Source organism: Panicum virgatum, chromosome 1N, assembly GCF_016808335.1.
Source record: "Panicum virgatum strain AP13 chromosome 1N, P.virgatum_v5, whole genome shotgun sequence".
NCBI lineage: Eukaryota > Viridiplantae > Streptophyta > Magnoliopsida > Poales > Poaceae > Panicum > Panicum virgatum.
In genome coordinates this window covers 625,226-635,217 of record NC_053145.1, presented here as the reverse complement: position 1 = coordinate 635,217, position 9,992 = coordinate 625,226, and the positions used below count along the sequence as shown (strand labels likewise).

At 46.3% G+C, this 9,992-nt stretch overlaps 1 protein-coding gene across 1 annotated transcript; it reads right to left on the bottom strand.

Moving 5' to 3' along the window:
- Positions 1-6,600: 6,600 nt before the first annotated feature.
- On the bottom strand, positions 6,601-9,264 carry LOC120654371 (L-lactate dehydrogenase-like). The gene is made up of 2 exons (XM_039931888.1): positions 8,548-9,264; positions 6,601-7,249 (listed from the first exon to the last, which is right to left on the bottom strand). Exons 1-2 carry the CDS (start codon positions 9,169-9,171, stop codon positions 6,803-6,805), a joined length of 1,071 nt encoding a protein of 356 aa, XP_039787822.1. The 5' UTR covers positions 9,172-9,264; the 3' UTR covers positions 6,601-6,802.
- Positions 9,265-9,992: the final 728 nt, after the last annotated feature.

The window sequence follows — 9,992 nt, the reverse complement described above, 5'->3', positions numbered from 1 at the left end:
GAATCAAGTCGATCTGATGCTCAATTCCCCTCATAGGTGGCAGCCCGGGAGGTATGTCAGCTGGAAAAATGTCCTCAAACTCCTGCAAAAGGTTAGCGACAACAGGAGGTATCGAGCTAACATCATTATCAAGGGAAAACAGTGTTTGTTTGCACACCAAAGTGTAACAAACATCATCATCAGAGATTTCAGCAAGGTCGCATTTTCTAGCAAGTAAAACTCCACCCTTCAATTTAATCCCATTAGTCTTGGAAATAGGTGCAGACTTATCATTTTTAGGTGGGTAAACAGAATTAGCAACTTGCTGATTTTCAGATTTAGTTTCATGAAAAGTAGCAGCTCGTTCTTTTTCAGCTTGTACCATTTCAGCAGGGGTCATGGGAAGTAAAGTAATTTTCTTTCCCTTATGCATGAAGGTGTAAGTATTACTTCTACCATGGTGTAAAGCATCATTATCAAATTCCCAAGGTCGACCCAACAAAAGAGAACACGCCTCCATAGGTACAACATCACAATCTACGGAATCAGCATATGACCCAATGGAAAAAGAAACTCTGCAAGATTGTGTTACCTTAGCTTTCCCCGCATCATTAAACCACTGAATATAATATGGATGGGGGTGTGGACGTGTGGCCAAGCCAAGCTTCTTGACCAAATCTGAACTCACCAAATTATTGCAACTACCTCCATCAATGATGACACGCGCTCGCCGATTGTTGATGGCGAAGAAAATCTGGAACAAATTATGGCGCTGAAACTTCTCTGGTTGTTGTGCCTGTACGTTGAGCACTCGCTTCACAATGATGCTCCTGAAGGCTGCTGTGTTCTCGCTACCCAGAACATGCCCGGCCTCCGCAGCCTCTTCTGGTTCTTCTTCATCATCATCGTCAATGTCGGAGGCACTAATGTAGCCGTCTTCGGTAGCAATGTATGCCCGCTGACTTGGGCAATCCTTCCGCACATGTCCAAATCCATGGCAGCGGTGGCACTGAACGGTCGTGCCTCCCGTCGAGGACACGGAGGACGAACTCTTGGCTGGCTCCTGCAAAAACTTTTTACCTGAGTCGGAAGTACGCGCAGGAGATGGTTTTGGCGTTGTGGCAGCTTCCGAAGCTGCTGGTCGCTTGTTGCTCGCAGGTGGGGGCGATCGAAAAGAGGCAGGCTTGGTCAGCCCCGAAGATGGCGCCGAGCGTGGGGTGTAGGTGGCCTTGCTCCTGCTCTGCAAATCACGTCCCTGCAATTCCTTCTCTGCAAGCATGGCAAACTGAAACAACTGGTTGACAGTGTGAAATTCTTTGTAATCAACAATGTCCTGAATGTCACGCCTCAAGCCCGAGTAAAATCTACATATAGCATCCTCAGTTCCCTCAACTATGGCACAACGCATCAAACCCTTTTGAAGTTCACCATAATAATCCTGCACGGTTTTATCTCCCTGTTCTAAGCGCATCAATTTCTTACGCAAATCTCTATGGTACGATGGGGGAACAAATCTATCACGCATAGCAGACTTAAGATCATGCCAAGTAGTAGGTGCAGCATCCTCAGCAATTAGACCGGTCCACCAAACGATAGCAAAATCTTTAAACTCACTAGTGGCTTGTCTAACTCTATGTTGCTCAGGTACAAGGTGTGCACTAAATTTCTGCTCTACTGTCATCTCCCAATCAAGGTACCCGTCAGCATCATAATATCCCGAAAAGGAAGGTATTGTAAACTTAACCTTAGCATAAGGATCATCGGGGACACGATTCTGATTACCTTGCTGGTGATTGTGGTTGTGGTTGTGGTTGTGAGTACCACCCATACCTTGTGTGTTGCGGCGAAGACGACGGCGTAGCCGTGCTTCCCGTGTGGCCGCTTCATCTATATTACCTTGGTCATCATACACCATGTCCTCATCTTGATTGTGCTGTTGACGAGTCTCCAACGCATCGATCCTGTCAGTAACCGTGGATATGATTTCACCAAGCTTGAGGCCTATGATCGCCTCGGTGACTGCCTTGGTGACGACCTCGTGCATCTCTCTCTTGGCATCCTCCAGCTGTTCTTGGCTAACACACTCGTTGAAGTCCTTGGGAGTATGACCCCCACTTCCATCATCACCTGCCATGGTAGACACAAAAATAGGAACAAACAGTGAAGGTTATCCCTAATAATCTGACTACTCAGGTGGTGGTGCCTCTCAAGGTCACTACTAAAGAGAGCGTCTTACCAAGCCCTTACAAGGTTCTTACCAACACGAGCAGTGGACGGTACAACCGGTGGCCGGTTCGTGATACCTGTGAGGAAGTGGTACCAAGATTGCAAGATCCTCTGGGTGTAATGATCTGAAGATAATATGTGTAGCTATGGGAGGCTCAAAAGTATAAGTATGTGGAACACAATTCAAAATCAGATAGCAATGCTGAATAATGGTCCAAAAGCACACTTGTCCTAGTTGCTGGCCTATACGTGTCCTAGAACAGTAATGGTAACAAGCAGGATCAAGATCAAGTATGGATATGATAAACAGCACTGAATCGGGCTCAACGGAGCTCGTCGTGAGGTGGAGGCACTAGTAGAAATCAACTTTTCTTTTTTTTTTCTTTTATTTTTTTGATATTTTTTTCTCAATCTGCCTCACTATAATAGGCTTCTCACAAAATTTCAGCTCGAACAGCTATAAGATGTGGCCTATGGAAATTCTGCAAAAACTTTAAAAAACGTGCAGAAACTTCCGAGCTCCGACAGACAATTTTCTGATGCGAATTTTGCAATTCTGAAATCACCCAACCCGGCGTAGCCCGGGGACAGACGGATGCGAAATTTTTTTCTCTTGTCCGAAAAGTTAAATTTCACCTGATTCCGAATCCGTATGCGAGAGTTATGGCCGTTTGAAGTTTGGAGGTCCGATTAGGGTTTCTGTGGAGAGCAAAACCCAAATCGGGTGGTAAGCGATGGTGGATCTGATGGCAAGCGGGGATGGAAAAACACTACTGGACCAAAACACGAACTAACCAGCAACAAGACGATGAACTAGGACACAAAACTCAACACGACGGACTCTGAAAAAGAATTATGCAAAAGGCTAAACACGGCTATGGGACGGGAAAACTAAACCCTAATTTTTGTTTTGGCTTTTTCATGGACTATGGGGCGAAATACAACAAAAAAAAACACTCGAACTAAAGATAGATGTAAAACCTGACAGTAAACCTGAGTCTCTGAATACCAAATAATAAGGACACGCCTACGCTGTCCAAAGATTTGCCCAATCTTTCACGGTACAAGAATCAATAATCAATATAATCTGAATTAGCACACGGGCAAGACAAATAAAATCTCAGCCAATAGCTACTAACTCCAAAACGTAGTTGTATTCTCGCGAGTAATAGTATAGATTAATTTCTCTTGCCAACCAATCACAGCAAACAAACCTCGCGTAAGCACAGACCCAAACAAGATAGCAGCAGTAGTTCACCACCGTTGGAATAAACAACTCAAATATGTCCCTCAATAATCAGCCAGCAAAGATAGATATAAGGATTGGCTTACAAGATTGCAGACCAAACCCTAATAACAGCGACCTTCTCCCACCCGTGCTTCCGAAGAATACGATCAGAAGAAGAGGGATCTCAACAAGAAATCCAAGTGACGCACCCAAGTAGTAGCAACTCGATCACGCACTCCACGCAAATCCGACAAGAGGATCAGCTTCAATTCATGATAATAGATGGGATCGCCATCTAGGGTTCCGGTCGAGGAGGAGCGACGGCTCGACAGGAAAATCCACGATCAAAACAAGTCCTCCGTTTACAGGGAACGCTGCCCAATATAAGTGCGCGCAGGCACCTGGACTTAACTTGGACTCGGCCAACATGGCCTGACTGCACCTATTACGAGTCTAACAAAACAAACCATATAGCCAGATGCTCTACAACCCACGTACATGCATATAGTTGTATTAAAATAATCCGGCTAGCTTGCGAATCCTATTCCAATTCAGCCTGTTTCGTTGATGCTTTACAGTTGGAGCCAATCAATTTTCTCTTCCATGGAATTTGTGTCCCTTCTTTAAGTCTCACCTGTATAGAACCAATATAGAAATATCCTCTTTTCTTCTCTATATTTTTGCGCAGATTAATTCCCTTGAAAAGAATGTTGCACGGCAACACACTAGATGAAACAGCCTGACTCGTCTCCTTGGCCCTCTCTCCATGCTTCATATGAATATTAAATTCACCAAGCTTAATTGTCGTAGAATTGTTTATATTATTGCTACCCCAAATAATTGAATCCTTCCCTTTGTTCAATAGGACATTATTAAGTGTAACATTGTGGGGAGCCATGGGCTCATCAGTTGGAGATGATCTTTAGCTCTTGTATACTTCCTTGAACTCCAGCCCACTCAAATGACCCGGCCTTGGGGGTATATATAGGCAGCACAAGCAAATATAGCCGTTGGAGAAAAGCTGCCAGAATTGTGCTTAACACCGGTTAATCCGATGCTCCCCAAATTGCCATCGTCGGTTTAACCGGTGATACTAAACTGCCCACTGAAAACTAGCCGTTACGTGTACGGGCAATCAACCGACGCAATCGACCGGTGTATGTAATGTTAGCGTCGGTTTAACCGGTGAGTGCAACTGTCCTCTGATCCTTGAAAAACAAACTCTCTGGACAACTGCACCGACGCCATTAACCGGTGCATCATCGGTTCAACCGATGTATGCATTTTCCTTGGTCTGCTTCTGCCATTGCACCGACGTATTCAAACTTCCTATCGTCGGTTCATCCGGTGCCAAACCCTAGCCCGCAGGCCATCTCTGTCATTGCACCGATGAGTACATTTTGCCTTACGTCGGTTTAACCGGTGATACTAAAACTCCCAGACGTGCTCAAGTCAACGCACCGACGTGTGTAATTTGCTTGGCGTCGGTTCAACCGGTGACTTGATTTCTTTTAGGTTTCAGGGCGCTGCCCTGAGACCCGCGAGGGGCGGCTCCCCCTCGACCCCCGTCCGCTAACCGGGTAGCGGAACCCCCGTAGGGGCGGCCCTTCGGGCCTAGCTTCGCCTCTCTTCTCTTTGTCATCACTTGAACCTAAAAGCCTGAGTATATCATCTAAGCAAACACATTAGTTCAAGTGTTGCGTGTGTCATCAATCGCCAAAACATTATATTGAAATATGGCATGAGAGGCCATTTTCGCTACACAAGGTTAAATCAGATCGATTCGCCGTGACTCGCGGATATGAGAACCTTGATCTCTCTGTCAAATCGTAGTAAAGAAGTGAAATGAGACTGGAATGGAAATGTTGAGTTGTGTGTTACTAAAAGATAATATGATCAACCATGTATGCTCTAGAGAAATAGGCGAACTTAATTTGTAGCTGTCAAATCAATTGGAACTAAAATATTGAAAGTAAGGATTCAGTATTAGTAGCTTTTCCGCAAAACAACTCCACAGCCAAAGAGTTTTGCATGTCTAGGTAATGGGCTAAGTATACCCATAGACGGGTAAGTCTTGCTGAGTATTAGAGTACTCAGGGTTTTGGTTGTAACCCTTCTGAGCAGACTGTGTTCCAGAAGACTACGAGGAGATCTGCGCGTCTTGGAGTGGTCAGCCTCTTCCTCCGGGTTGGACGGTCGAGTGGGTGCCGTCGTCTCCGTGAAGTGCAGGCAGGTGAGCCTCACATCAGTGGGCAAGATGTGAAGCTCGTCTTTTGTTATCGACGTTATCTACTGTATTGTATTTTCGAAGCCTATTTCAAACTTGGTGTACTTTCCGCTGTGTTTGAGATCTGATGTTTGAAATGTAACCCTGGATTGTAAAACTGTGTTGTAAATTATTTCGGAAGTCTGTGTTAACCTCTGTTTGTAAATTAATTTTGAAATATGCTTTGGCTCGTAATCACCTGTGCTCGTCTTTTGGCTAGAGTTCCCGTGTAATCGATTCTGGTTACAGCAGATAGTCTGGGTGTACTGGTTGAGTGCTATAACTGAGGATTAAGCTTAAATGGTGGTTTAGTGCACTTGACCGGTATTATTTTGACTGTTCTGTGACATCCATGGTGGCCCAGCGGGCAGTTCGGCGTGCTGCGGTGGCACGGGTGGCCCAGCACGGCGGCGCGTGCCGCTCACGGCCCGGGCCGCTTCGGCTGAGCCGAGCCGGAGCATGGAGGCGCCCGCGTGCCTTTTTTCGACCACGGATCCAAACGGCTAGAGCCCAGGACGAGGACGGAGGCAGCTGAGCGATCCATGCTCACGGCCAGGGCCATGGCCTGCCTGGGTGGCTTGGTCTGCTCGCGTGGAGCTGAAGGGCGTCGGCGTGCGTCGATTGGACGCTCTGGGTGGAGGCGCTGGTGCCGAGGGCGGAAGCCGTTGGATTTGATATCTACGGCCCGAAATTTTACTTTGTACGTGGCCACTCTGGTTGGGCCCGGTTTGGTGCGTGAATTGTAGTAGAAGATTTAACTCCATGTATTTTTTTTCTTGCAACAAGATGGAAATCACAATTATTTTGAAAGCTGCATGTCGTTTGCAGTCCAGCAGGGCTGAAATAAAAGCTCAATTTTAACCAAAAAAAAAAGTTTGCAAAGCACCTAGTTTTAGCAAGGTGGGAAAAAGATGATACTGTATTAGTAGACAATAAGCAAGGATAAGCGGTTTCAGTCGTTGCATAATTCAATCCAAGAGCAAGAAGCTCGATCTAACAACAATGATGAGAGAGCACGCAAAGTTCGATCTTAAACTTATATTGAGCAAGTCAACAACATTTGATCGACGATCCTGCAGGAGTTGATGATGGGGAGGAAGGAATTATAGGCCGAGCTGCTGGCAGTTCTCCCAGAGCGTCTTGGCGGAGCGGCGGAGCCTCCTGGCCTCCTCCTCGGTGAGCTCCATCTCGGCGACGCCGAGCACGCCGCCGCGGCCGAGCCTGGCGGGCAGGCTGAGGAAGACGTCGTTCTCCGGCGGAATGCCATGGAATCCCCTGGCCAGGACGGACACGGGGTGGATGCGGCGCTGGTCGCGGAGGAGCGAGGCGGCGAGGCTGGCGACGGAGTAGCCGATGGCCCAGGAGGTGTAGCCCTTGAGGCTGATCACCTCGTAGGCGCTGTCCACGACGGAGCGGCGGATGCCCTCCAGCGCCGCCTCGTCGAAGCAGTGGTGGCTCGCCTGCAGCGACTTGAGCACCGGCATGCCGGCGACGCTCACGCTCGACCACACGGCTACCGAGCTGTCGCCGTGCTCGCCCACCATGTACGCCTGCAAATCACGCATTGCCGTCACTTGTTATCAAACAAACAAACGTGCAAACTGAAATAATCAAGAGTAGTGAAATGCTACTAATCTCAAACATTTAACTTTTGGATTGAACAGAGATTGGAAACCTCAAAACTTGGAAATATAGAAATATTCGTATTCTTGAACAGAACTAGTAGAGCTAAACAACATTTGGGAACCGTCATGAATTGCAGCACTCAGTAAAATAAAATTTGTTTTTCAATCAGAAAAAGAAACAACTAGGGGTGTGTTTAGTTGGTGAAAAAAATTGGATTTAAATACTGTAGCACGTTTCGTTGTTATTTAATAATTAATGTCTAATTATGAATTAATTAATGTTGTTAGATTCAGCTCGTTAGAATTAGTCAGACTGTATAATTAGTTATTTTTTAAACTATATTTAATGTTTCATATATATTTTTTAAATTATATTTAATGAATATACTGTAGAAAAAAATTTGAAAACTAAACGGAGCCTATGGATCCGAGGAAGGAAGCACTGCCTGCCTGCCACTAGTAGCGTGGTCATCGATGATCCGTACTGATGGCAGTGGCCAGCACGAGGAACCATATGTGTGGCAGGCAGCACCCCATGTGACCCGCGCCGGACAAAAGAGCCACCAGTATACTGTAGCATCTATTCATAGTAGTACCATTGTTTTTAATTTTATTGTCTCTTTATTATATATATATATATATATGAGCGTGTGTGTATATATAATTTTTTATTGTAAAAAAATTTGTTCAAAGGTACTGGTACTACTTCCTTCGTCCACCAAAGAACGTAATTATGGAATTCGTGCCGGTCAAACTAGTTCAAATTTGATCAAATTTATATTAAATAATATTAGTATTTATATAACCAAATAAATATACGATGAAAATATAATCTATAACTAATCTAATAGCATTTATTTTGTCTTATGAATGTTATTATTTTTTTTATAAATTTAGTTAAAGTTAAAACTATTTGACTCTTCGAAAAACGAGAATTGTATTTTTTTTTTTGACGGAGGGAATACTAGATTCATTCTGTTTTCTTGGATCTAGCCAGCTACAGTATATAGATTATTTTTCTTTTGAAAGATCGTATCGAATTGATGAAAATCCAACACTGAAATGGATCCAATAATGTAACCACATCCACCAAGGACGCACATCCCCTAAAAAAATGAAAGGCTCGCAGTAAAAGGAACTGGTCAGAGACGACGCATCGCACATGCTGCCACTGCCAAAGGCCGGGTCCCACGTGTCATGTCACTCAGCAAGCGGGCACTGACCTGCACGTCCTGCGCGTTGACGTCGAGGTGCTCGGCGAGGAGGAACCTGAACCTGGACGAGTCGAGGTTGGTGCCGGAGCCGATGACGCGGTTGGGAGGGAAGCCCGACAGCTTCCACGCGACGTAGGTGAGCACGTCGACGGGGTTGGCGACGATGAGCAGCAGCGCCTCCGGGGAGTGCTCCGCCAGCGGCGGCACGATCTTCCTGAAGAGCGCGACGTTCCGCTGCAGCAGATTGAGGCGCGACTCCCCGGGGATCTGGCGCGCGCCGGCGGTGACGATGGCGAGGTCGGAGCCCCGGGTGACGGCCAGATCCGTGTCGGAGACGAGGCGCGTGCGCGGCAGGAACGCCGCCGCGTGCTGCAGGTCCAGCATCTCGCCGCGGAGCTTGTCCGGGAGCGCGTCCACCAGCGCGATCTCGTCGGCGAGGTCGCGCGTGAGGATGGTCTGCGCGATGGCCATGCCCACGTTGCCGGCGCCGATGACGGAGACCTTGGTCAGCCGACGGCGGTGCGACGCCGACGTGGGCGTGGCGCCGCCGTCGCCGGCCACCGGGCGGAAGAAGCCCGAGGACGCGTCGCCGGCGTCGAAGCCCAGCTCCGAGAGGGACGAGGCCTTCTTCATCTTTGCCTTGTTTCTTGGTGCGGATAGATGGTGATTTGCTTAGTGTTGGGGATCTGATTGAGGATCAGTGAGGCAATGCTTTCCTTGGACGGGCTTCTGCTACTTATATGGAAGGAAGGGAACCTTGTCAAATACTAAACCAAAAGAAAAAAAAAAGAATGACTGAAACCGCTTACCGGATACCACCATTACTTCACCGAGTTGTTGTTGATACCATTCACTGGGTGCTCGCTTTAATTGTTTGTTATAGATATAAAAAAAATCTCTTAAAGCTGGCTTGACCAGACTTCACACGGATATCTAGTGCAAGTTGTAGATAGTAATAGATAGAAAGAATTTAATAATTCGCACCGAAACAAAGGCGCTGCTGGTTTTGTTGTACTTGAGCACAGCAGTACTCCCTCCGTCTCTAAATAAATGTCGTTCTCGTTTTTCGAAAAATTATTTTGATTAATTTTATATAAAAAATTATTAATATTTATGATACATAATTAATACCATTATATAGAACTTTTAATCTAGTTTTTAATACATTTATTTAAAAATACAAATATTGCACGTATTTTCTACAAATCGAGCTAAATTTATGGCACGCACATCCAAAACGATAAATAATAAGGGACAGAAGGAGTATACGGTAGTATCATCATGCGGCGGCACTAGTTAAGAGCAAAATTCTAGGTGAAGCTCCTGCTCCTATTCGCTGCTCCTGCTCTTATTCGCTGCCGCTTGCATACACATCTCTTCTCGCATTCTGCTGCACATTAAATATCATCGCGGATCTGCAAAATGCTGTTCCGTCCGTCGCAGCCTCACAGCAC